This window comes from Orycteropus afer, unplaced genomic scaffold (genome assembly GCF_000298275.1).
Source record: "Orycteropus afer afer isolate SDZICR_OR568_19922 unplaced genomic scaffold, OryAfe1.0 scaffold00020, whole genome shotgun sequence".
Classification (NCBI taxonomy): domain Eukaryota; kingdom Metazoa; phylum Chordata; class Mammalia; order Tubulidentata; family Orycteropodidae; genus Orycteropus; species Orycteropus afer.
In genome coordinates this window covers 7,503,277-7,529,194 of record NW_006921607.1, presented here as the reverse complement: position 1 = coordinate 7,529,194, position 25,918 = coordinate 7,503,277, and the positions used below count along the sequence as shown (strand labels likewise).

Here is a 25,918-nt window from a genome sequence, read left to right as displayed (position 1 = left end):
GACAGGTGGGAGAGGACCAGGCCTGGCTGCGAGGCCCTGGGCAGCATGGCAGGAGAAACCTGGGCAGGGGGCGAATGCCAAGTGCCAGGGCTGGGCATTTTCTGTGTGTTGTACAGCCAGAAGTTCTCTATGACCTCATGCTGCAACCAGGAGAGACAGGGCAGGGAGGCCATCGGGTGAGGGTGAACAGAGGTCAGGGCCACCTCGGCGGGCCTGGGGTCTCAGCTGGACACGGCTTCCTGGAGGTGGGTTGGACCTCACTGTATGGAGCTCTGTGCTGGCCCTGGCCCCGCCCTCCCCTGCAGTGCTGTCTTAGACAAGTTGCTCACTGTCCTTGAGCCCCGGCGTCTGTCTGTAGCATGGCCTGGGTGGCTGTGAGCATTAGTCCTGGCGTGTCCTCTGGAGCTCTTTGTAAGCACAGGCAGCTTCCTGCCTCCCGCCTCTTGCCACCCTTGGGTGGGGCTCTCCACCTCCCAGAAATGCAAACGGGGCAGCAGGGCAGCCACCTGGGAAGCAGGTGTGTGACTTAACAGCACACTGCCCTGTGTGCCTTCCTCCCCAGTCTCTGCTGGTTAACAGAGAGCCACCCACCCCAGGTTCAGGTCCTGCCTCTGTCCCCCACTTGCTGTGTGACCTAGGGCAAATCACATCCCTTCCCTGGGCCTGGAAGAGGGGATAGGATAGTGCATCTTCTCCCTGGGCTGCTGGAGGGACGGGGTGTGCGGACGCGCTCAGCACGAGCAGCGCGAGGCTCGGTTAATGAAGCTGTCAGGATCTTCATGTGATCACACACTGATGCAGGGGCCGGGCTGAGGCCAGGTACCAAGGCTCACAGCCAGGCGGCACGCACAGACCGAGGGGCCCTTGAAAGACCGAGGAGTCCTCCTCCTCACATCTCCCAGATTCTCCGAACCCTTAACTGGCCATCTCCCTCCATCCCATCTCCTGGTCTGTTCGGGTCTCTCTGAGGTTCTCTCTGCCAGCAGAGCTCCGTGGGGCCCTGACCACAGCTTTCTTCAGGTGCGCACACTAGTGCCATGGGCCCTTGCCCCCATCCTCTCGAAGTTTTGCTTCTTTGAAAAGGGAGCTGGACTGGGAAGGCCCTGGGTGCCAGCCATACCTAGGCACATACAGCTTGTCCCACTCCATACCCACGTTTCAGGGCCTGACAAGGGACCTTGAGTCCCCCCAGATCCTGCCCCTTGAGCTGGCAAACCCTAAACCCACCCCAGCCTCCCATGCTGGCAGGCACCTAAGCGGGCCACTGTAAGTCCATTCTCTTATCCAAGCAGCAGTGTACCTCCTGGGGGCAGGCTGCTGTGCCGGGCACAGAGGAGTGCTCTAGCCAAGGAGTGGAAGCAGCTCGAGCGAGAGACAGGCCCACTCGCTAGTGGGGAAGGGACTGGTGGGAGTTGGGGTCAGGCCCTGTAGGTTCAGAGTAGCCGTACACATCACCCACCTTTGCCTTGGCTGCTTGCAGTGTTTTGTGGGCACTGCCCCTACCGTGGGCCCATTCTGGGGCTGCAGTAGCTCTCCACCGACAGGGGCATTGTCCGCACAGCCCTGGTTGGACCTGGTCACTGACATATAAGGGGAATTATGGCCCCTTTACCATGGCCTTCCTAGGATGGCCTCTGAAGTAATAGAACATAAAATTTGTATTTGAACCATTTTAAAATAATTTATCATTACCAGCATTAATGACATTCACACTGTTGTGCAATAATACTATAATAATAACAATAATAATAATAACAATAGATAGTCACTATTTCCAAGGAGCTGTGGTAGCATAGTGCTCAAGGCACTTGACTGCTAACCAGAAGGCTGGCGGTTCAAACCCACCAGCCACTCCTCAGAAGGAAGGTTGGGCAATCTACTTCTGTAGTGATACCGCATCAGAAACCCAAGGAGGGATCACTATGAGTTGGGTCCAAGTCCATAGCACATAACAACAACAACAATCTGTTCCCAAAAGATTTTCATCACCCCAGAGAGACAGACTTTGTACCCATTGTACTCCCCATCCCCCGCTGCCTCAGCCCCTAGCAACTTCTAATCTGCTTTCTGACTCTGTACTTGCCTCTTCTAGGTAGTTCCTATAAGTGGGGTCATGAAATATTTGCCCTTTTGTGTCTGGCCTCTATCCCTTATGACAGTACTTTCAAGGTTTACTCATGTGGTAACATGTATCAGAATGTCATTCTTTTTTTATGACTGCATAATATTCCATTGTATGAGTATACCACATTTTGCTTATCCAGCCATCTGGTTTTGGATGTTTGGATGGTTTCCACCTTTTGGCTATTGTGAATAATGCTGCAATGAACACTGGTGTACACAAGTCTCTGTTTGAGGCCCTACTCTCAAGTCTTGTGAGTGTATAACTAAGAGTGGAATTCCTGGATCATATGGTACTCTTTTAACTTTTGGGGAAACCACCAAACTGTTTTCCACAGCAGCTGTACTATTTTACATTCCCAACAGCAGTGCATGAGGGTTCTAATTTCTCCAAGTCCTTGCCAACACTTATTATTATCTATTTTAAATTTTAGCTCTACATAAAGTAGTATCTCACTGTGGTTTTGATTTTCAGGTCCCTAATGGGAGCTCTCACGTCTACATGTCACCACAGTAGGACAAACTGACAGACAAGTTTGTCCTGCTGTTGGAGACCTCTCGTATCCCCCCCACCTGGGTCCCTGTGGCTGACTGTTCCTCTGTCTGGCTTCCTGTCTTTTAATCCCCTTTCTCCTGCTCTTCTGGCCTGCTTCTTTGGGCGTCCCTGAGTTTCCCCTCCTCACCTAATCCCCTCGGCTGATTGCTCTTCTCTTTGGCTTCCTGGGTTTTATCCCCTTTCTCCTGCTCTTCCGGCCTGCTACTCTGTGCTACGCCCGTGCTTACCTTGCTCCCGGAGACCCGGTCCCGCTCGGGAGGGTAACAAGGGAAAGTGTTCAGTGCAGATCAGTGAGTAAGCACAAGCCCGCCCGTGGCATATGATCTAGAACCAATGGTAATGAAGGAAGAAGTCAAACCTGTAATGAAAGAACTGGCGAAGAACAAGGCTCCGGGAATTGATGGCATACTGATTGAGATATTTCAACAAACAGATGCCCCATTGGAGGCACTCACTCAGTTATGCCAAGAGATTTGGAGGACAGCTACCTGGCCAACTGACTGGAAGAGATCCATATTTGTGCCCATTCCAAAGAAAGGTGATCCCACAGAATGTAGAAATTATAGAAGAGTATCATTAATATCACATGCAAGTAAGATCTTACTGAAGATAATTCAGAAAAGTTTGTAGCAGTATATTGACAGAGAACTTCCAGAGGTTCAAGCCGGATTCAGAAGAGGACGTGGAACAAGGGATATCATAGCTGTTGTCAGATGGATCTTGGCTCAAGCAAGGGAATACCAGAAAGATGTTTACTTGTGTTTTATTGACTATGCAAAGGCATTTGATTGTGTGGATCATGACAAATTATGGATAACATTGAGAAGAATGGGAATTCCCAAGCACTTGATTGTACTCATGAGGAATCTGTACCTTGACCCAGGAGGCTGTCGTTCGAACAGAACAAGGGGACACTACATGGTTTAAAATCAAGAAGGGAGTGCGTCAGGGTTGTATTCTTTCTCCACACTTATTCAATCTATATGCTGAGCAAATAATCCGAGAAGCTGGACTATATGAAGAAAAACGTGGTATCAGGATTGGAGGAAGAATCATTAACAACCTGAGATATGCAGACGATACAACTTTGCTTGCTGAAAGTGAGGATGACTTAAGGCACCTACTGATGAAGGTTGAAGAATACAGTCTGCAGTATGGATTACTTCTCAACATAAAGAAAACAAAAATCCTCACAACTGGACCAATGAGCAGCATCACAGTAAATGGAGAGAAGATTGAGGTTGTCAAGGAATTCACGTTGCTTGGTTCTACAATCGATGCCAACGGAAGCAGCAGTCAGGACATTAGATGACGTGTAGCATTGGGAAAGTCAACTGCGAAGGAACTGTTTCAAGTGCTGAGGAGCAAGGATATCTCCTTGAGGACTAAGGTGCGCCTGACACAAGCCATGATATTTCCAATCGCCTGGTATGCATGTGAGAGCTGGACAATGAATAAGGAAGACCGAAGAAGAGTTGATGCTTTTGAGTTGTGGTGCTGGCGAAGAATGCTGAAAGTACCATGGACTGCTAAAAGAACTAACAGATCTGTCCTGGAGGAAGTCAGCCAGAATGCTCCTTGGAAGCAAGAATGGCCAGACTTCGTCTCACCTATTTTGGTCATGTTGTAAGAAGGGACCATTCCCTGGAGAAGGATGTCATGCTTGGTAGGGTGGAGGGTCGATGAAAGAGGGGGAGGCCTTCAAGGAGATGGATTGATACAGTGGCTGCAATGATGGGCTCAAGTATAGCAGGGATTGTGGGGCTGGCGCGGGATCGGGCAGTGTTTCGTTCTGCTGTGCATGGGGTCGCTATGGGTCGGAAACGACTCGACGGCACTTAACAACAACATAACAATGGGAGCTCTGGTAGCATAGCGGCTAAGGCACTTGACTGCTAACCAGAGGGCTGGCAGTTCAAACCCACCAGCCACTCCTCAGAAGGAAGATGGGGCAATCTACTTCCATAGTGATACTGCCTCGGCAACCCAAGGAGGGGTCACTATGAGTTGGGTCCAACTCGACGGCACAACAACAACAACAACAATGGCTAATGATATTGAGCATCTTTTCATGTGCTTATTGGCCATTTTAAACTGAGCCTTCTCACCCCTTATGCCCTGCTGATAGGCCCTGCCCATCTCCTTAACCCAGCTTCTCTGAGGTGAGGCTGGAACTTGGAGCTGGGCCTCCTCGGGCTGCAGGTCAGATACCCTCTCCTTCTGAGCAAAAGCTGTTGGCCCCTAGTCAAGGCCCCAGACATCCACACTGGACAGAGAGCAGCAGGTTTTGGCCCACCCCTCCTGCTCCCCGCAGGGGCAGAGAGAGCTGGGCCCTAAGCTCTTGCTGGGGTTGGCTGGGGCACCCTGGCAGTTCCAGGTCACAGGAAAGTGTCCATCATCAGCTGGGCTGCAGGCGGCCTGGACAATGCTGGGCTGTGCTGGCCCTCGCCTGCCACGGGGCAGGAGGCTAAGAGACAGCACGGAGAGATCCCTTTATCCTGAGAGCAGGCAGGGCATGCACAGCCTGGCCTTGTCCAGGCCGCCCGTGAATTCTTCAGCCCCCACGGGCCCCCAGATGCCTGGTGGGGACACCACAGCAGTACAGGCTGAGCTTCACCTGCTGACAGAAGGGAGCAGGAACCCCACTCACTCATGGAAGAATAGCTGGGGTGCTGTTGAGCCCCCCTTCCCCTGGGCTCTCCCTGCCTCCCTCCTCAGCCTGGGGTACATGTAGACCCCAACTCGTGCTGACCCTCTATGAGTGGGCCCTGCTGTCCTGGAGAGGAGATGTGGGGGGTACATGCAGGAGAGGACACCTGTCCAAGGGCAACTTTCCCCGGGAACCAGGAAGTGACCAGGGCCATGTTGGCGTCATCACCCTGACCTAATGACTGGGGTGCACCGAACCCAGACCGGCTTCCGGGAGGCCTGGCTGAGGGCCTGCCAGGGGCCCCTTTGACGCCACACACACACACACACACACACACACACACACACACACACACGCTCTGGGGCCAGAGTCCTGCCCTGTGAATCACTCACACATGGTGGCCAAAGTAGCTGTTTGCTCTCAGAATACATGATGGGGGTGGGGCCAGTGGGCATCTCAGCCAGAGCACTGCTTACTGAATTCGCATTTTTCCTTGCTCCTTATGCTTGGCCTAGGAGCTCTGGTGATGCAGTGGTTAAGTGTTCAGCTGCTAACCAAAAGGATGGTAGTTCAAACCCACCAGCCACTCCACAGAGAAAAGGTGAGGTAGTCTGCTTCTGTAAAAATTTACAGCTTTGGAAACTCTATGGGGCAATTGGACTCTGACCTGTACGATTGCCATGAGTTGGAATCAAGTCGATGGCAGTGGGCTTGGTTTTGGTTTGTGCTTGGCCTAGGGGGTGAGGTTAGGACGGGGAGGATGCAGATCCAGGCCATCCATATTAGAGGTGGTGTCTCCCCTGGGAACAACTGGCCAGTGTGTGTTGTGGGGGAGGGGTTCCAGGAAATGCCACAGGTGGGGGTAGGTGTGCCCCATAGTACAGATAGGCAAACTGAGGTCTATAGAGGAGCTGGCCTTGGGAACTATTTTCCCAGAAAGTCTGAGAGCACTGGGCTCAGGTGGTGCTTTGAGTTGGGCCCATATGGGTGCTGCTGCTTACTGCTGTGTGGCTGGGGCAGGACAGGTCCCTCTGGGAGTCCTCCTGTCCTCACTGATGCCTGCCATGAGGGCTAGCTATGAAAGTCAGGCATGATGACATGCACCAGCGCCTGACACGTAGCATGGTGTCCACCGAAGTTAGTGCCCATCCCCAATGCCTGCCACCAGTCCTGCTCTCAGCTCACGCTACCATCCAGCAATCCCTGCAGAGCGGCCGCCAACCGTGCCGCCAAGCCCAGAACTCTCACCTGCAGCTTGGACACCTGTCTCAGGGCCAGGACCCCAGGTTTCTGCACTGAGAGAAACAGTTGCAATTTAGGGAGGGGCTTGAATAAAAACAGTCTAGGTCCGCGCTGTCTAATACAGTAGCCCACGTGGGGCTGTCAAGCCCTTGGAAAGGGCTCAGTGCCAGTTGAGGGGTGCTGTGCGTGCAAACTCTACAGTGGATTCAAAGACGTGGTGTGAAGAAAAAGAATGTGAACTCCCACAACAATTCTTTATACAAGATGGGTTTCATGTAACAATAATATTTTGGACATACTCAGTTAAATAAAATATGTTACTGAAATTAACATCAACTGTTTCCTTCCGTTTGTCTCAATGTGGCTACTAGGAAATTGAAAACATCCACATGTGGCGTGCATGCCTTCTGTTTCTATTGGACAGCGCTGCCCTAGACTCCAAGGGCCCTAGGTGTTGTTGGCACCTGCTTAAGAAATGAGTCACAAAAGGTCAGGGCAAGAATGCCTGCTGCCAAGGCACTGAGTTGTCAGGATAGAGGTGCCAGCGTCCCTGGGCTGGCAGAGCCTGGATGCCAGGCCCTGTGAACACCGGGGAGGGAGCAGGGTGCTCAGGGGAGCAGCTGGGCAGAGGGTTGGGCCTGGGGTAAGCCCAGCACCCCGGGCAGGGCCTGCACCCCAGTGGTGTGCTGCTTCACTGCTTCAGTGTCCCCCCCCTGGCCCCCAGCCCCTCCTGCCTCCCTGGAGGAAGCGCCTAGGCAGCCTGCAAGGGGCTGGTGCTCCTTGGAACTATGCATCGTGTAAACAGGCTGCTGCTGGCCTTTGTCAGCTCCTCCAGCAGGGGAGCCAGCCCTGGGGAGGTGCACGCCCCCGACTCCGGGCTGGGTGACGTGTCCCCCAGCCTGGAGCCCAGGAGGCAGCCCACAAATTCCGAGGCCTGCCCCGGGGTCCCCGGAGCCACAGTGGGCGGTCACTCTGGGCTCTGCTCTCCCTTCCCCCATCCTGCTGTGTTCTGTGTGAATTATTGATGGCCCCCTGCCACCTCCCCCACCCCCTCTCCACCACCACCACCACCACCACCACGGTCTCCAGCAGCTGCACCTCTGAGGAGGGAAAGCCCTCGGCCATCATACCTTCCCGCCTCCCCAGCTAGGCCAGAGCTGCTGGGGCCGCCGCCGCCGTGAGAGGGTGCCGCTGGCTGTGGCCCCAGAGTCCGGTGTGGCGATTGGTGGCTCTCACAGAGCCAGGCTTGTGCGGGCTGCTGGCGCCCACATAAGGGCATTGTTTGCTGAGGTAAAAGGGGTTTTTGTCTCCTTCTGGAGACGGGACAGAGGGAGGAACAATTTCCCCCATTCATCACTAATTCCCCCTTTTGAATAGCAGCACATTGCCCCACGTTAAAATAGCCGGCCAGGCAGTCTTTCCCTGCCTGTGGGCATTCCGGCACAGGTGGTGGGCACCAGTCCTGCCCAGCTCAGGAGCCACCCTCTGCAGGGCTGGGCGGCGTGGCTTTTTGGAAAAGTTCAGGAGGGGTGTCTTCGGAAAGCCGCTTCCCCAGCCCTGTCAGTACCCTGGCCGCTCACTCACACCATCAGAGGCTGGGGGGCTGTGCTGGCCCCATGACAGGCAGCCTCGTCCTGCTGGCGCTGTCTCGGCCTGGCAAGCTGGCCTCCTGCACAACAGCACAGATGACCAGGTGGGGACACGAGGGCCGGCAGGCCTGGGGCCCCCTTAGAGTCCACGTCCAGCTCTGGGTCTGGGGTGGGTCCAGTAGGAGTCCACACATGGCCCGCAGCCTGAGAAGACTGGCTCCTACCCTGCCCCTCTGTCCCCCCGACTGGCCCTGGGTGCCCCTGGGGCCAGCTGGGTTTTTTTCCAGAGTCATAAAGTGTTGGAGCCCAAAAGGGCATCAGAGGCAACTCCCTGGACTGTAGATAAGAGCACCCAAGGAGGCAGCCATGCCCAAGGTCGTGCAGAAGCCCGCCCGCCCAGTGCCCTGCCGGGCTCCATTAGGGCATGGGTTTGGCTGTGTGTGTGTGTGTGTGTGTGTTATCATTCAAATCACGCTTTTTGGAGGGAGGTAGGGGGAGGAAAGCATTTGGAACTGATCGGAACCCAGCTTGCCCCAGTCTGGCATTTCTCTCAGTTCCTTCTTTCGCCAAACACGGATAGGGGCGCTCACTGGCCCCAGCCCTGTGGCATCCATCTCCCATGGACACTAGGACTGGGGGTGAGGGGAGCAGAGCACACCTAGCAGAGGCCTGCTCCGAGCCCCAGAGATTACTCAGAGACTGAGCCAGACTCATGTGATGGCGACCTGCCTCCTACCCGCTTCAGCAATGAGGAAATGATTAGATCCCGTTAACCCACCGGTCTTGGGCCTTCCTTGCCCTGAGGTGTGAAGGAATATAGGGGCTCTAACAAAGCCACCAGGGGTTTGTCCCCGCCAGCTTCTCAGCCCTGTTCTGGGCTACAGCACCCCCTACTGAGGGAGCTCAGCAGCCCCAGGCCGGAGAGGGCTTCAGCCTCAGTCACTGCAGCAAAAGAATCATAGTTCTCATTGGTCCAGTTTGGATCACGTGCCCACCACCAGCGCTGTGAGGTACTGGGCTGATTGGCCAGCCTGGGGCACATGCTCTCACGCGCCCTCCAACATCCTACCCAAACCCTGAAAGAGTCTGGGTTAGATGCCCTCACCAGAGAAAGGGGTGTGGTTTCTGGGGAAGCAGGGGTGGGTCTCCAGGGTGAATGGTATTGTGAGGCTGTGGTGAATGCTCTGGGAAAAATAAAGGGGACAGGGGGCTGGTCAGGGCAGGTCTTGTTGAGAATGTGACATTTCAGGAAGCCTGGTTGGTGCGGGGATGAGCCAAGAAGTTGAGCGGAAGGGGGGTGCAGCACGTGCAAAGGCCCTGTGCATGCAGGCACTGAGGTGGGGGAGGCGCTAGGAGGGCCTGCCGGGCCCTGGGGCGGGGCTTGACTCAGGTGTATCTGAAGTGTAGCAAATAGGGCTTCCCGTGTCCCGGGTGCTGCTTGAGCGAGTGCTGCCAGTGAGCGGTTTCCATTGGTCATCACCATTTGCTGCATCATGGGTGAGAGATCACTCAGCAATTGAAAACTCATTGCCAGCTGGAGATCCGCCTCTAGTTTGACCTCAGTCAGTGGGGCTGTAGCCAGCACCTCAGCCACAGATGTGGTCCTTGGGGCCCTGAGCGGCCCTGCTACTCCAGCTGAGGTGAGAGAATACCTTGGGCCTTGGCACAGGGCCCTCTCAGCTTTGCCCTTTGAAGCTCCTCCCTTCATCTCCTGCCCCACATGCCAACTCTAGTTCCACCTTCCCTGGGAACTCTGCAGAGGTGTGGTGTGGAGCTGGGAGCCTGTGAGAGGGTGCTGCCCGAGGGGTGGCTCTGAGCAAGCTCCCAGCGTGAGCAGGAAGCCAAGTGTCCTCCAGAACCCCGAAGGGCAAGGGCTACACCTGCCTTAGCCAGCACTGTGTACCCGGGGCCCGGCACAGGCCTGACACTGTAGGTGTGCAGGAATGGAAGAGATGAGGTCCTGTGTCTTCTCCCTCTGTCCCCACCTCAGACTTGGCACCATGCTAGGCCTGGAGGACCTCCCAGAAGCCCACGTTCCAGTCCAGGGAAGGGCATATATGTAGGAAGTGGAGGCTTTGTAAAGTGAAAGTGTGGGTGTAGGGAACCTCTTTTTTTTTTGAGCACCTACTTTCTATACCACCAGGTACTGTCACCCTTTTGAAAAGGAAACAGGTTCAAGGAGGCCAGTGTCTGTCTTGTTCCAGAGTCCCCTCTGTATTTTGCCCTCCATGGTCCTACTTCCGTAGTGATACTGCCTCGGAAACCCAAGGAGGGGTCGCTATGAGTCGGGGCCGACTCGACGGCACATAACAACAACAACAACAACAAATGGTTGCAGACAGCTCCGGGAACAGGTTAAGCTGGGGAAGGCTGGATGCCGACGCAGTGGGTCAGGCAGGCTGGGGACTGCCCCAGTGTGGCCTCGGAGGAGGCGGGACTTTGGCATGATGAGGGAACGTGGGCTTCTGTGACTTTTCCTCACATGTGGGCCCTAGTGTGTGGCTGGCCTTCCCTGCCACCCCCCAGCTGTGGCATGGAGGTGAAAGAAGCCTGGCCCGTGGGTCAATGAGGTCCGCAAATGGAGCTTGTGTGGAATTGGTTCAGGGGCAGGCTCATTGTTGACGGGGTGGGTCGAGGACCTGTATTCAGAGATCTAATAGTTACCTAAAGGTACAGATTTCCTTTTTTTTTTCCCTGAAATGTTGGAATACACGGTTACCCAAGGCTGGAGTTCAGAGCCTGGTGACCTACGGGGCCCGTCTGCCCAGCCCTATCCCTGGGATGGCAGCCAAGGGCGGAGAGGGGGTGCCACCACTGGCCCAGCGCCTCCTGTCCCCAGGCCAGACAAGCAGGGGTGCACAGCCTTGCAGGGAGAGTGTTGGCAGCTGTGAAGCCTGGCTTCTGACCTGTGTGCGCTGTGGGGCTTCTGGGCCCGAACCCGGGGACCAGGGGTGCCCTGTGTATCCCTATTAGCCCCTAAGCCTTGTGCCTGCTCTGCTTGCTTTGGGGAGGCACAGGGCCAGGGTCTCTCCCAGGGAAAGGCTGGTCAGGGAGGCAAGTGGTCGGGATGCCGCCTCTGGTCCTTGGGCAGGGTGGTGACTGCAGGAGACCTTGGGCCTGATACGAGTACAGTGACAGCTGTCACTAAACACCTGCCATGTGCCAGGCAGGCATATTGCCCTTAACCCTCTTAGCCACCCCTCCTCCAGAGAAGGAAGATGAGGCCATGTTCAAGCCAGTGGCCTGTGGGTGGTGATGCCAGGTGTGACGTCACATCGATTGTGCCACGCGCCCCTACCCCCATCCCCAGGGCAGGCTTTTGAGTCAGGCAGGCCTGGGGTGTATGCCTTTGCTGCTTTGCCGGCACGGTACACTAAGAATAAGCACCCCCAGAGCTCAGAGGTGCTCCAGACCATCAGCCAGGGTGGGTGCCCCTCCTCTCTGCCAGCTCCTCAGCCCAAGCCTGGCAGCAACACGGGAACCTCAGCAGCCACAGGTCCTGCCTGCCCTGGTGGGGAGTAGGCAGCTCTCCAGACCGACCCTGGGCGTGAAGGAGGGGGCATGGAGTGTCCCCTCCTGGGACAGCTCCCAGGCTGGGGTCGAAGCTGTGGGAGAGTGGAGGAAGGAGGCCCACTCAGGATGCAGCATCAGCCAGGCCTTGAAGGCTGCCTGAAGTGGACAGAACTGGAAGCAACATGGCAGGCAGATGGCACAGCCTAAGCAAAGGCTGGAGATGTGAGGTCCAGTGTCACGGGACCTGGGGTGAGGGCAGGTGCAAGGGTCATGGGACCAGGGGCACATGGAGCAGGAGCCTGGACTCTTAATCAGCAGGCACTAGGGACCGGGAAGGTTATAGAATGGGGGAGGGGCCGTCAGACCTGTGCTGTAAAAGGGGGTGTGATCAAGGGAACTGGGGTGCTGGAGACAAAGGGCAACCCCAGAGGCTGGAGCAGGGAGAAATGGTTTGAGAAGTTGTGGGGCAGGTGGCGCTCCAGTTCCTAGAATTTGTGAGTCCTCCGTGTGGCTCAAGAATGGGCGTCTGTCCCCCACCACCCCCCAGTAGGGCCAGCACCTTGAAGACTGTCACTACTTTGTTTCCTACCTTGGGGCAGGGCCAGCACACAGTAGGTGCTCAGTAAACGCTAGAAGAAAGCCAGACCTATGGGGGGCAGTGAGGTCAGAGAAGTACCAGGGTCACATGGCCTGGGGTTCTGGGTTGTGGGCTGAGTGAGGGTTGGTGTCTGTGTAGGGGGCGGGGGGATGACGTTGAGAAGACCCTGGTGCTGCCCTGCAAGAGGATAAGGTGGAGGCAGGCCGCCCAGGGGAGGAGGGGGAGGAGGAGGAGGAGGAAGGCTGAAGGCTGCCTGGCCCGGGGGACCTGCGGTAGCTGAGGAGGAGGTGTGCCCTGCGCCGAAGCCTTTCCCATCCCCCTCCGCCCAGGGCCCAGGCTCCTTGATGGGCAGCCCGGCCCCGCCCCCGCCCCGCTCCCCCCTCCACCGCAGCAGGGAGGCCAAGGATTGGTTGGGGTGCTAGAGCCACTCAGTCGCCATGGGGACGCTCGGGAGGCGCGCGCGTGCCCAGCACCCGGGATTAAATCTTCATAATCTTCTGGCTCGATGGGTGGGGGTGGGGTTCTGCGCGCCCCTGGCCTGTGGAAAGGGGGAGCCTGGGATGCCGTCAGAGCTCACTGTGGCCACCTTCCCTCCAGCAGTGGGTGCAGGTGCAGAGCAGCCCTGGCATCTGGGCGCCCCGGAACCACGGGCAACTCACCTGACAGTCAGCTCCGCTGCCTCAGCTGATTACGCAGGAGTGCAGACCCAGGAGGCTGGGGCAGGCAGGGAAAAACTCACTGCCGTGGAGTCGGATCCGACTCAGCGAGGACCCCCTTCTTGGGTTTCCCCCCCTTCTTGGGTTTCCGAGGTGGTATCACTACAGAAGTAGATCACCCAACCTTCCTTCCAAAGTGGTGGGCTTGAACCACCAGCCTTCTGGTGAATAGTCCAACGCCTTAGGCACTACGCCACAAGAGCTCCCAGGCAGGGAGAGGGCCTGTAATTTATGTGAAAATGTCTCGCTCCCTGTTAAAGTTGGTGCCCCTAGATCCCCAGCAATGCTGGGCTAGGCCAGCAGGGGGCGCGCTCTGCCGAGCCTTATTAAGGCTGCCCGCATCACAAGAAAGCAGGGGTGGCCCATTGTGGCACAGGGGATGCAAACCTTAGACCCTGTAGCCCTGGGTGGGTGTCTGAGCCATGGGGCCACGCACAGCGGCCAGGTCTGGGGGCTTCATGTTTGTGCACAGGCCGCCGTGGTGAGGGCTATGAAAGGATCACAGTGCAGCCATTGCTCCTTCCAGGCAGAAGGAGGAGAAAGTCAAGGGCTCAGCGGGAAGAGGGTACTAAAGGGCAAGGCAGTGCCCAGCAGAAGGAAGAGGTGGGTGGGTGGGTCGGTGCAACCCTGGTAGCTGGGGAGGAGGACACAGTGTCTGGGTGCCCGGGGATCTCTGGCAGGCAGAGGCTGAGGAGACTTGAGGCTGGATGTGGTGTTGGGTTTGGAGTGCAGAAGGGGATCCCTTACGCCTGCGTATTCCTGGGCTACTGTTCTGGCAGAGGAAGTCGGGCCCCCTGGGTGAGACTGCGCACAGAGAGCCTCTAATGCAGGGCAGTGGTGCTCGCTCCCCCGCTCAGGGACGTTCCAGCGGACAGACCATGGTGGCTGGCGTGGCCGCGGTGCCCTGGGGGAGGGGGCTGACACCCAGGCCTCTCATTCCAGACGACTCCTCCTCGGAGAGTGGCAGCGGGAATGGCTCTTCCACCCTAAACCCGTCCACATCGAGCAGCACACAGGGCGACCCTGCCTTCCCTGAGGTGAATGGCAACGGTGCCGTGGCCCCCATGGACTTCACCGCCACCGCCGAGGACCAGCCCATCAACCTGTGCGACAAGCTCCCGCCGGGCACGACACTCGGCACACCCTCCTACCCCTCGGACAGCTGCAGCGCCGATGGGCTGCGGAGTCGCGTCAAGTACGGGGTCAAGACCACTCCTGAGGTGTGTGGGGCTGTCACTGGCGGGCAAGTCACCCTCAGAGGGCTGGGGCCTCCGTTTCCTTCTGTGAACCGCAGGGCTGCTGTGAGGCTGAAAGGGCACATACCCCGAGTTTAGCTGGAATCATAGTGGCTAAAGCACTTGCCTGCTAACCAGAAGGCTGGCGGTTCAAACCCACCAGCCACTCCTCGGAAGGAAGGTTGGGCAATCCTACTTCCGTAGTGATACTGCCTGGGAAACCCAAGGAGGGGTCGCTATGAGTCGGGGCCGACTCGACGGCAAACAACAACAACAAGCTGGAATCAGCCTGCAGTGTGTGACTTCATTTATCTTGCCCTTGAGCCAAGCCCCAACTTCTCTGAGCTGGCTCCCCCATCTATGAAGTGAAGCTGGTGGTCCCAGCTGTAGTGGAAGTTGTTGTTATGTGCCGTCGAGTTGGACAGACTCATAGTGACCCCTCCTTGGGATTCCAAGGCAGTATCACTACGGAAGTAGATTGCCCCATTTTCCTCCCAATGGAGCGGCTGGTGGGTTTGAACTGCCAGCCTTCTGGTTAGCAGTCAATGCCTTAGGCACTATGCTACCAGAACTCCTTCCCATTCTACAGATGGTGCAGAATAAGAGCAAGGCCTTTGTGTGAGGGCTCGGGCGTCTGAGTAGTAGGCTGGACTTGCCGATAGACAAGACTGATGGACGAGGAGGAAGGTGGGCAGGGCAGGCACAGCCCCTCAGCGACTCTGCCTCAGCGTCTGAGGCATCCTACTGAGGGCACTGGTGGCCACAGGCTTGTGAGCTCCTTGGGGCTCCGTTTCTTGGCAGGAGAGCACATGTCGGTGCCCTGCACCCTGGACAGGTCCTTCCCCTACCTGGACCTGTTTTCTCTCCTGAAGAGAGAGGGTGGGGGTTGAGCTAGTCCTTGCCCGGCCTTGGAAGCTGCTGGGAGTGGGGTTCGGTTGTCACTGTGTCTCTGTGGTCAGAGCCATGGAAGCCAGGCTGGGAGCAACACTAGCCCTCACCTTTGACCCGGCCAAGGACAGCTGCTGTCCTCAGTGAACAAAGGGCTGGAGGGGTGCTTGCTCAGTGGGTCCCTCCAGCTGTTGCCACCCAGGCCACTGGCCTCACGTGGGAATCTAGGGCTCTGTGGGATAAGGAGTATGGCGGGAATAGCAGTGCCACTGACACGCTCAGCCTTTGTCTCCCCTGACCTGGGGGGCTTTGGCTGGGCACCGTGATTTGCCCAGAGCCACACAGCCAGCACTTCACCAGGGAATGCCACTGAAACTCCGGCATGGCTGGGGAGGCTGGAGGACTGGCCGCCATGTAGGGGTGCAGTCCTGGGGAGAGAGGCCAGAGGGCAAGATGCAGGGGATGCTTGAGGGGGGTGGCAGCCTCTGGGTGGTCAGGTGTCACTGATTTGCTGGTTCAGGAGCTGCTGTCGGCCCCTTGGGGCACTGCCACATCCCAGGGCTAACTGGGCAGTTGCTGGTTCCCTGGGCCCTGCTTACCTATAGATGCTGACCTCTTGGAGGGCAAGGACAGTGTCCCCAGGACATTGCCTATCAGCATCTGAGCAAGTGAAGTCATCATGAGCCAAAGGCAAAAGGCCAGTGGTCCTCAGAGAGCCATCTGTGTGCCTCAGGGCAGGGGCGTGGGGACAGAGGTGTGAGTGTGAGCAACCCCAGAGGACAGTGGGGAAGTGTGTTCCAGGGAGATGGGGCAGAGGGGCTGGAGCAGGCGCTTGTCCAGGGAGAAGCTTGGAGTGGGAGTGGAGGGCTTGGTCCTTCCCTCGCCAGAACAGTGACCTGCCCGATTGCCTCCCCTTTCTGCACACACTCTGGACTGGGGCTCACGGGGCAGAGCCGGAGGGGCAGACAGGGGAGCCCCAGCCCAAAAGCCGCTAGAACACACTTGGCATAACGGACCTGGCTCCTTGGCTGTTCCTCTCCCAGCCCATCTGTTCCTCCTCCCTGACAGACAGCACACTTGGTACTTCAGTGACAGCTCAGTTGTCACGTTGGGGTTGCGGCCCCTTGGGGATCAGGGAGGAAAACCCCCGAAGCCATACAGATCTTGGCACACGGCAGAGAGGCAGGCTGACGATGGAAATCCTTTTTGTGCCTGCTTTCCCCTCACACAGAGCAGTAGGTCCCACGCAGGTGCCACCGCTGAGGAAACACTCACCCCTCCACCCAGCCCCTCCAGGGTGCCCCAGCCTTCTTCAGGGCTGGTGCATGCAGCCAGGAGGGCTGGCATTCTGCCTCCTCTCATAGGTGAAGGAAGTGAGGAGTGACTTGCTCAGGGCTTGGCAGCCAGCTAGTTTCTGAGCTCACCACTTGCAGGAGACCACGACGGGGCCCTGTGGCATCTAGCCTGAACCCCAGCTTCTCGCCCTCTCTCAGTCCCCCCCCTACAGCTCTGGGAGCTACGATTCCATCAAGACGGAGGTGAGCGGCTGCCCCGAGGATCTGACGGTGGGCCGGGTGCCCACTGCGGATGACGACGATGACGAGCATGACGACCACGAGGACAACGACAAGATGAATGACTCAGAGGGCATGGACCCCGAGCGCCTCAAGGCCTTCAACGTGAGCGTGGCCAGCGGGGGGGCACCCGGGCAGGGGGGCAGGCGAGGGTTGGGTGGGCGCAGCCAGGTGAGCCCTCACACGTATACCCCCGCAGATGTTCGTGCGTCTCTTCGTGGACGAGAACCTGGACCGCATGGTGCCCATCTCCAAGCAGCCCAAGGAGAAGATCCAGGCCATTATTGAGTCGTGCAGCCGGCAGTTCCCCGAGTTCCAGGAGCGCGCCCGCAAGCGCATCCGCACGTACCTCAAGTCCTGCCGGCGCATGAAGAAGAATGGCATGGAGATGGTGAGCCTGCCCTCCCCAGCCCCGCCCTGGGTTCTGGGTGTCCCCTCGGGCCAGGCATTTTCCCCATAAACCCCACAAGAGCCCAGAAGCAGGTCTGAAGAGCCCTGGTGTGCGGAGGTGGGAGAGGTTCAGAAAGATCGTACCGCTATGCAGATGAGCACCGAGCCTCAGCCTAAGCCCCCAGCCCAGGGCGGCTGAGAGCCCCAGCATAGGCTTCTTCCTCTCCACCTGCAGACCAGACCCACTCCTCCCCACCTGACCTCGGCCATGGCAGAGAACATCCTGGCAGCTGCCTGTGAGAGTGAGACCAGGAAAGCAGCCAAAAGGATGCGTCTGGAGATCTACCAGTCCTCGCAGGTACCAGCAAGGCCGGCACCACCCGCGGTGCTTGGCCCCGGGGCAGAGAGGGCATAGAGGGCCGTCACTCCCGTGGATAATGGGATGGGATGGGGGCCACCAGTCTGACTCCAGACAAGGAGCACAGCAGCAGAGGAAGAGGGAGGCAGGAGGAATCAGGTCACCAGGAGCCCTGCAGATGGAGAAATGGTGCCCTCCATCCTTCCTTCCAAGACCTGAGGACCCAGAAGGGTTTGCAGCTGGGCAGTGACAGATCAGATCTGCCTCAGCGAGAGATGATCGGAGCAGGGGCTGGGGGAGTAGGCCCTGGGCAAAGCGGCCAGACAGAGGGAACAGACGGAATCCCACGGGTTCCCACCGGTCACGGGACCTGTGGCTGCAGCCTTCGTCTGCTCCACGTCCACAGCCACCCTGTCCTTTCCGCAGGACGAGCCCATCGCCCTGGACAAGCAGCACTCCCGGGACTCCGCAGCCATCACCCACTCCACCTACTCACTGCCAGCCTCCTCCTACTCCCAGGACCCCGTGTATGTCAACGGCGGCCTCAACTACAGTTACCGCAGTTATGGGGCCTTGGGCAGCAACCTGCAGCCCCCTGCTTCCCTCCAAACCGGAAATCACAGTAATGGTGAGTGGGCGCTTTGGGTGGCACTGAGCTCCAGCCACACAGCAGCCCTGGGGCAGCGGGCAGGGCGGGCAAGAGATCCCCACTCACCGATGGGGAAACCAGAGGCCAGGGAGGAAAGGGACCCCCGTTCTGGAATCTTAGCTGGCTGTCAGATGTGGAAAGCAAGGTGAAAACAAACCACCAATAGCTAGCTCCCTCTCACCTCCAGTGACCCTCACACCAACCTCACTCTGTACTGCGGGCTGCCCCTCCCAGGTCCCGCTTCCCAAGAACCCCCATTTCCCCACAATGACAGGTGCAGTGAGAGGGCCCTGGCCCTGAGTTGGTGGCAGAACTGGGAGGTGGCCGAGGCCTGGCCAGCTGTGGCCCAGCTGCCGGAGAAGAGCTCTGGGCAGGTCACAGCCTTCTCCAGGCCTCAGGCCAGCACCTCATTTGTGAGATGCACTGGTTCTTTCCTTGGAGGCTGGGCCTCTGCCCTGGCCTTGTACCCTGGCGCCCATCTCTGAGTCCCCTGGAGCAATGGTCAAAGTCAGTGCCCTGTGCTCTGCTCCTGTAACTGATGCAGATGGGACCATATTGGAGAGAGAGAAGCGTTCTAGTGTCAGGTGCTGTGCTGAGCAGGAACTAGAGTGGAGACTTGGGGCTGCTCCCACCAACCTGGGTGGGAGCTGCGGGGCTGCCTGCATGTGTGCGGGCGGCTCTGGGGCAAGGCTGAGGCGGGGGAAGGGGGGACACCCAGCTCTTGGGCCGGGCACTTGGATTTTGTTTTGTGCGCAGTGGGAGCCACTGCCGGGCTTTAAGGAGGCCTGATTTGTGCTCTGTAAACACCACTCTTTCTGTGCTGTTGTGAGATGTGAATGGACGGCACGAGGTGGAAGCCGTGGGCTTTGGGGTTAGGGTTAGGATTGGGGCCAGGGCAGGCAGGGAAGGGTTGAGGATGACATCACCACGGTGCTTGAGGTTGGAGGGAGGTGCTGCTCGCAGCTGGGAACCCTGGGAGGGCATCTTGATGAAGATGCCTGAAGAGTCCCTCTCAAACCCTTGTTCTTGGCTGTAGGACCCCCAGCTGTTCCTGTTCCAGCCTCGAAGGGGCTGGTTATCTGCCCGTAAGCTCACCAGGCCCCCAAAACCAGGAAGTAGAGCCTGGTCCCTGGAGGGTCCTGCTTGGGCTTAACTTCTCATCCCTCCCTAATGCCTCTTAACGTAAAAGAAAAGGCTGTCTGGCTCTAATCCCTGAAGCTGGGGCCAAAGGGGCCCGCCCACAGCGAGGGGATGGCTGACCCAGGGTCCCCATGAGATTATATCTGCAGACCGGTGGGAACCCGTGGGATTCCGTCTGTTCCCTCAGGGAGGTTGGCATCCTCCCTTACACATGACGTGTCAGGGGCCTCCTAGGCAGCAGGCAGTGGTAACCAAACCTCCACCTAGTGCCCATGGCCTGACCTGTCTCAGGGTGCAGCTACCTGGGGCCCCTTGGCCTCTCCCAGGGGTGGGGGCTGGGCCTGTTCACACCTGCCCAGAGGTGCTCAGAGAGAGAGGCTCTGCCCCTGCATATCCCAGGGCTTCAGTTTCCTATCTGAGTGCCCTGGTCCCCTTAGTGGGTGATGAGGGCCCTGGGGAAGCTGGGAAATGCCCTACAAGCACTGATAGCTTACTCAAAGAACAATTTTTGAGTCCGGGGATTGGGGGAGAAGCAGGCCGAAAGCACCAAGCCCTGTTGCTTCCAGCGTGGCCGTCAGAATGACTGTCCTCACTTGGTGCCTTGCTCTGGCAGCCGTCTTGCTGGCTCAGAGTACCTCACTTTGCTCAGTATGGTGTCTTTAGAGACAGGAGCAGTCTAGATGGAATCGGGCTCTACCAGTCTTGCCTAGGGCGCTGGGTGACTCGGACCTCCTGTGCCCCACCAGCAGAGGTGGCTCCAAGTCACTGGAAGCCCAGTGTCTGGCTGGCTGTCACCAGAGCCTGCCATAGGGATGTCTCCAGATCAGACTGGTGACAGAAAACAGGAAGAGTGTCCTTCCGGGGCTTTAGCTACGGCCCACAGAAGGAAAGAGACTCTCGCAGCACCAGGGGTTAACAGGACAAGGCTCAGAGAAGGGAAGCAGGGCACCTCTGGTCCCAGGGTTTCCTAATAATGTAGTTACCACCTGCTGGGCTGCTGGGCCCAGCAATCCTAGCCCCACTCCTTCCTGCTACGTTTGCTTTCAAACAACATGACTACTTCCTTGCTCTGGCTGTCAAGGACAGGACATTCCTTAGGGAACCAGCTCCTAGGGCCTCACTCCTTGATGTCCGCCAGTCTTTGGGTAGAGAGGAAGTAAGCCTGTATGATGAACCGTCCCATCTCAGACCCCCACTTCCTTCCCCATTCAGAGGCTACACCAGACTCTTTTCAGCAGCATCTTCCCCAGGCTGCCAGCTCCAGGCTCGATGCCTTCAGGGACAGGAGCCTGTCCATCTTGATAGCAGCACCTGAACTGCCACTGTGGATGCAATAACGAGCCGAACTGGCCGTCAGATCCCACAGAACCCACAGCACGGGCTGGGGGGGCAGCTGGGAGCCCAGAACCACCTCATGCACTCGTGCAAGACAGACAACTAGGTGAGGCCGAGGGAAGGGTCTCCAGCAGAAGCAGGGGTGCGCAGCCTCAGCCCCCACAGCCCACAGTCCTCCCCTCTGGCTGGCTTCTTGCTGAACCCCTTGCAAGAATGCTTTGAAACTCCTTGTCTCCCCGGGGCCAGACAGAGGCCTTGACACACCGCTGGAAGCCTTTCCATAGCAGCCACCTCGTTTTATGGCAGTTCAAGCACTGACTTGACTCCAAGCTCACCTGATTGCACAGCCAGCGCCCCCCTCCCCACCACAGCGGCTGAGGAGACAAGGCCTGGGGATCCCCCCCAACCCCCAGCCCACGCTCCAGAAACCCTCACGTTCTCTCTGTTGCCACCGTCTGAGGGTGAAGGGGAGGCGATCTCTCCACATTCTCCGGAACCTGACCAGGCTGCCCTGATCCTCTGTCAGCGATAACCTTCCCCCTCGCTGGGGCTGCCGCCCTCTGGCAAGTAAACTGTCCAAGGGCACAAAGGATGTTCAAAGGAAGGGGGATGCAAGATGCTGAGGCTGGTCAGAAAGGTGTGGCGCCCCCAGCCCTGCCCCAGATGCAGCCCCGGTCCCTCTCTGGGGAGCTGGCCTCTGTCTTGTTGCTGTTGCCGGACGGAGCCTTCCGAGCCTGCACACACACAGGTGTTTTCTAATTCTGGTTTTTGGTGGCTCCACTCCGGAGGACCCCAGGGTTTCCCGAACACAGGAACAGCCCTCCTGTGTGAGGAGCAAGAGCACACAGGTCTGGGCTGCCCACCCAGGCTTGGTGACAGCCTGCACTGTTGATTTTCCCTGCCTGGTGGCTGTGCTCCCCACCCTAAGAATCGGGGCCCAGGCCAGGCAGGGAGGGGCGTTTCTTTGCTGCCGCTGCAGCCGCCTCACCTGGTACTGGGCGCTGGGCTGAATCTGTCAGAGCATCATCTGATGTGTCTCAGAAAGCAGCAGAGGGCATGCTCCGTGCCAGGGAACATGTCCCTTGTGGTGGGCCACCTGCTCCAAATGTGTGCTCTGGGGCGAACCCCAGGCTCCTGGCCCAGCTCTGCCACCATCACAGCGATGACAAGGTGGTCCTTGCAACATCACCATGAGGTTAACGAGAACCTCCAAGTACTGCGTCTGCCCCCCTCCCCCTTCTGGGCACGAGGGGGCTGCAGCCACCAGTGAGACATGGGCCTGGTCCCCAGCAGGCCTGCGGGACAGGTTGGTTTTGCCAAGGCGGCCTGACCCTCTCTTCCTCGGCAGGGCCCACGGACCTCAGCATGAAAGGCGGCGCCTCCACCACCTCCGCCACGCCCACGCCCACCCCCTCCAGCAACAGCACCAGCAGGACCATGCCGGCTGCCCAGCTTAGCCCCACGGAGATCAGTGCTGTTCGGCAGCTCATCGCCGGCTACCGAGAGTCGGCCGCCTTCCTCCTGCGCTCCGCGGACGAACTGGAGAACCTCATTTTACAGCAGAACTGACCCCCTCGCATCTGGAGTGCACGGCCCGCGGGGAGGAGGCCGCCCGCCCGGACCCAGCGTCCTGCCTCACCACTTGGTACATTTTGTTCTTGAGGGAGGTGGGATCCAAAAAGCTGTTTCTAGCCACACTCCAAGCACCTGAGACTTTGGGCACAAGGACACTTTTTTTTTTGGAATCTCGCCACACGGGTGCTCTGACCTGCTTGGAAGAGGCCACGGGCAGCTTTGGAAGGGCTGGGGCGTGTGACCCAGCACCGGGCTGCGGCTCGGTCTAGAGTAACTTTCGAGGACCCCGATGTTAGAATCCTGCCCCAGATAATTACCTTTCAAGTCTTAGGTGAGCAGAATTGCATATTTATTGAGAAACGCAAAGTGGACCCTCTCTTCCTCTATCTACCCTTAGTAATTTATTTTTCTGAAAATGGATTCTTTTGTGTTTGTACAGATTGCCAGTCTGTGTCTGTCTGATCACAAGGGTGTGTCCCTGTCACCTAACATTCCATAGCACTACACTGATGGGGGCTGGGCCACCAGGGTGCGGCGGGTGGCTGGTGGGCACTCCTTGGAGCGCACAGCACACCCTCGCGGGGCCACCGCCCAGCCAGGCTGCCCCCCTGTCGATCCCACACCGCTGCAGGGGCGCCGCAGCACCTCCACGGGCACCTCCGTGCGGGAGGGCCTCTCACACCCATTGCAAAGCAGAAACAAACAAATGCGCCCCCACCCTGTGCTCCAGAAGCCCCAGCCCCCTCCCCCACGGTCACCCGTATTCTACCTCACACTCCAGCGTGGGCTTTTTCCAGGATGTGCCCTGAGCCTGTTCCGAATGGCTGTCTCCCCACTCCCCTGCACAGTGTCTGCCTGCTTGGGAGGTAAGTCCAGACTGGGGGTCCAGGAGCTGAGCCCGGGGGGGGTGGGCCTTGCCCTCATAAGCAGCCACTGCAGCCCCCCCCTTGCCCTCTCAGCTGCTGTAGGAGACAGAGTGGTGAGGACCAGCCAGACAGCAGGGCCCTTGCCCTCACCCCGCTCCCGTGATCGGGGTACTCAGACCTCTGCCGAGAAGGGCCTGTTTCTTCAGGGTGAGTGCCCGCTGTCAGGCAGCCCAGCTCCGGGGTGGACTGCAACACTCCCTCCTGGCCCTGTGGTTGGAATAAAGGGATCCTCAGCCGAAGTGGGGAAGCCACTTGGGTGGTGCACCTTGGACCAGCCCTTCTTCTGGAGGCGCCAGTCCTGGAACAAACCCATCATCCCTGGAGTGTGAAAAAGGCAAAACGCAAGGCTGGCCTGGTTTCCTTCCTCCCTGATAGGCACTTCCTCCTGCTCAGTGCAATACCTACCAGTGCTGCTAAAACCAGGGACCCACCCGGACCTCAGAAGGCCCCTGGGGCCTCCATGCACCACGTTCTGTAGCCATGACCACAGCCCTGCTGCCCGCTGCCCCCGCGCACACAGGCGCACTCCTGCCCGTCCCTGCCCAGATGGCAGAATCCCTCTGTTGCCTTTCCTTCCCTCCAAGCAAAGAGGCCCCTTGGGAGCTGGGGCCAAAGACGGCCACACAGAGCCACTCGATCCCAGGGCAGGCTCCCCTTCCCAAACCAGCTCTTCTGCAGCCAGCTGCCTGCTGCAGCCGAGGCCAGTGCGTCCCAGCAGTGGCAGACCACCCCTCAGAAGGGGATGGGAGGGGGCTCCAGAGTGGACACCCCACCCTGCTTTGGATCCATGATTGAGCTGTGGGCCTTAGAAAGGTTGGGTGCCCCCAGCCCACGCTTGCCCCCGCCCCTAGAGACTGGGGGTGTTCCTTTGTCTCTCGAGTGGCCTCCAGCACCCCGCCCCCCCCAACCACACCTTCTGCCTTCCTTCCATCTGACCAGTCCCCAGGCCTCCGGTCAGGGCCAGGACAGCCAAGACGCACCCTGAGCACAGCACAAACTCCAGTGCCCACGGCCTCTCCCACAGCCCAGCCACCCACTTGTCCAGACCCACTCCAACGCTGTACCACTCCCGGACATTGAATTTGTGTAAATATTTATTTTTGTGTGTGAACAATACTACAAAGTAATCAGTAGATCTTTTGCAAAATGTTACCCCAGGCAATTTGTGAAAATCTTAATGTTAAAAAATGGCAGAGACAATCGCCGCCTTAGAATTCTTGTTATCAATTGCTTCACGTGTCATTTCTCCTCCCGGAGGGAGTACCCAAGCGAGACACAAACGGTTTGTATTTCTTGGCAGACAGGAGTGAGAAAGACTGGGGAGGGGCTACTCCCGACCCACACAAGGGATTATACTTACAGATTAGCATAAACTACAGTTTGAAATCGCATTTTTTCTGAGTTCAAGCTGTTGTAACCAACCACCTCCAGGCTGCCTCGGTACTGCGCTAAGAGCGGAAGCGCGTAGGTTCCATGTTTTGTAAAGAGAAAGGAAACAGATGCCAGTGGGAAAAGCCCCTCGGGGCTCCCAGTGGCCACCCCAGGACCTTGGATCTGCATGTCAGCCCCACTCCTCGCACGGGCCCCCTCTCGGGGGAAGTTCCAGCCGAAGCTCTGGCGAAGGTGGAATCGGGGAGCAAGTTGTTGGGTGGGAAACAGGATTCCATTGGTTGGTTCAGTCAGGGAATTGTTCTGTTTTGCTTTTGTTATAAAGCCCCTTCCTTTCCGACTTGGAGCGCACTGGCAGAAAGCTGGCTCGCTGGCTGTTGTGCCCCTTCACTGCCTTCTCCCACAGGAGCTTCTGAAGCCCTGTTCCATAGCCATTTTAATTCTTTACGGAGGCCTTCAGGGCACAGATCCGCCATTTGGGATCCTAAATTAAAAGGGAAAAGCAAGCCCAATACACGGATCCCAGAGTCTGCAGGGGGCTAATCCTGGGAGAAGGGGAGAATTTGGGAAGTGGGAATTTGGTCTCAGTGGTGGATCACCTAAGTAGACCAGTGATAACGTGTAACCCATCTGAAACTCACTTTACCATCATCACTCATACAAACGGACAGTGTTGGGGAAGAAGGGGACAGGCAGGGGTAAGAGGGTCCGACAGGTAGAACCCGCCCATCCCTATTCCCAAGGGCCACTTACCACTTCCGGGGTGGCTACAGGATTAACTACCAGTTCATTTTCAAAATGCTGCTTTGAACTCAGAGGGTTGATACTTTTAATTTGTAATTTTTTGTAAAACTTTTTACAAGACAGTAGAGTATCTCACCAGAATACCAGTTTCAATCCGTCCATAGTCTGATTTTTATATAATTTAGTGGTGCTTTAGAAACTTTGTTTTTGTTGTTTCTGAGCTAAACAGCTCAATCCTTTTTCGCCTGTATCTACCTAAGACCAATGTGAACCTTTGTATTTTTGCTCCTAATTTTGGACTCAGTGGAAGTGTACTGTTTACATGTACAGACGCCCCGCCCCTGTGTTCTGCAGACTTGCTCTCAAGGAGGAAGATGCACCTCACTAAGCTCACCTGCTTAGCAAAGCCACAAACAAAACCTCTCACTTTCTACCTACGTCTCCACCTAAAACAAAAAACCAACAGCATAGAATACTCAAGATTTGAAGAACATTTTTCTAAGCTCAGAAAATCCTTGCTGCATGCCAGACGGCCCATGGGCCTCTGTCACGTGGTCCATTTAGGAGCAGGGGTCAGAAGAGACCTCCCATTGGTCTTTGGTGGGTAACTGCATGGATAGGTGATGAGTCCAGGTGGGACTTAGCTGCAGACTAGGGGATGAATATCTTCTCCGGGCAGCCTGGGAAAATCAAGATGACTCACGTGGCCTTCAGGGTCCAGCCACCTGGG

The 25,918-nt window shown here is 57.5% G+C and overlaps 1 protein-coding gene across 1 annotated transcript in view; it reads left to right on the top strand.

The window, feature by feature from the left end:
• NOL4L (nucleolar protein 4 like) overlaps nt 1–22,123 on the top strand; it is a 155,510-nt gene extending 133,387 nt beyond the window's left edge. Inside the window, exons 6-11 of the mRNA XM_007934548.2 lie at nt 13,928–14,205; nt 16,602–16,787; nt 16,882–17,073; nt 17,308–17,430; nt 17,857–18,058; nt 21,903–22,123. Coding sequence (XP_007932739.1) covers nt 13,928–14,205; nt 16,602–16,787; nt 16,882–17,073; nt 17,308–17,430; nt 17,857–18,058; nt 21,903–22,123 — 1,202 coding nt within the window. The remainder of the gene's footprint in view (nt 1–13,927; nt 14,206–16,601; nt 16,788–16,881; nt 17,074–17,307; nt 17,431–17,856; nt 18,059–21,902) is intronic.
• The last annotated feature ends 3,795 nt before the right edge of the window (nt 22,124–25,918 follow it).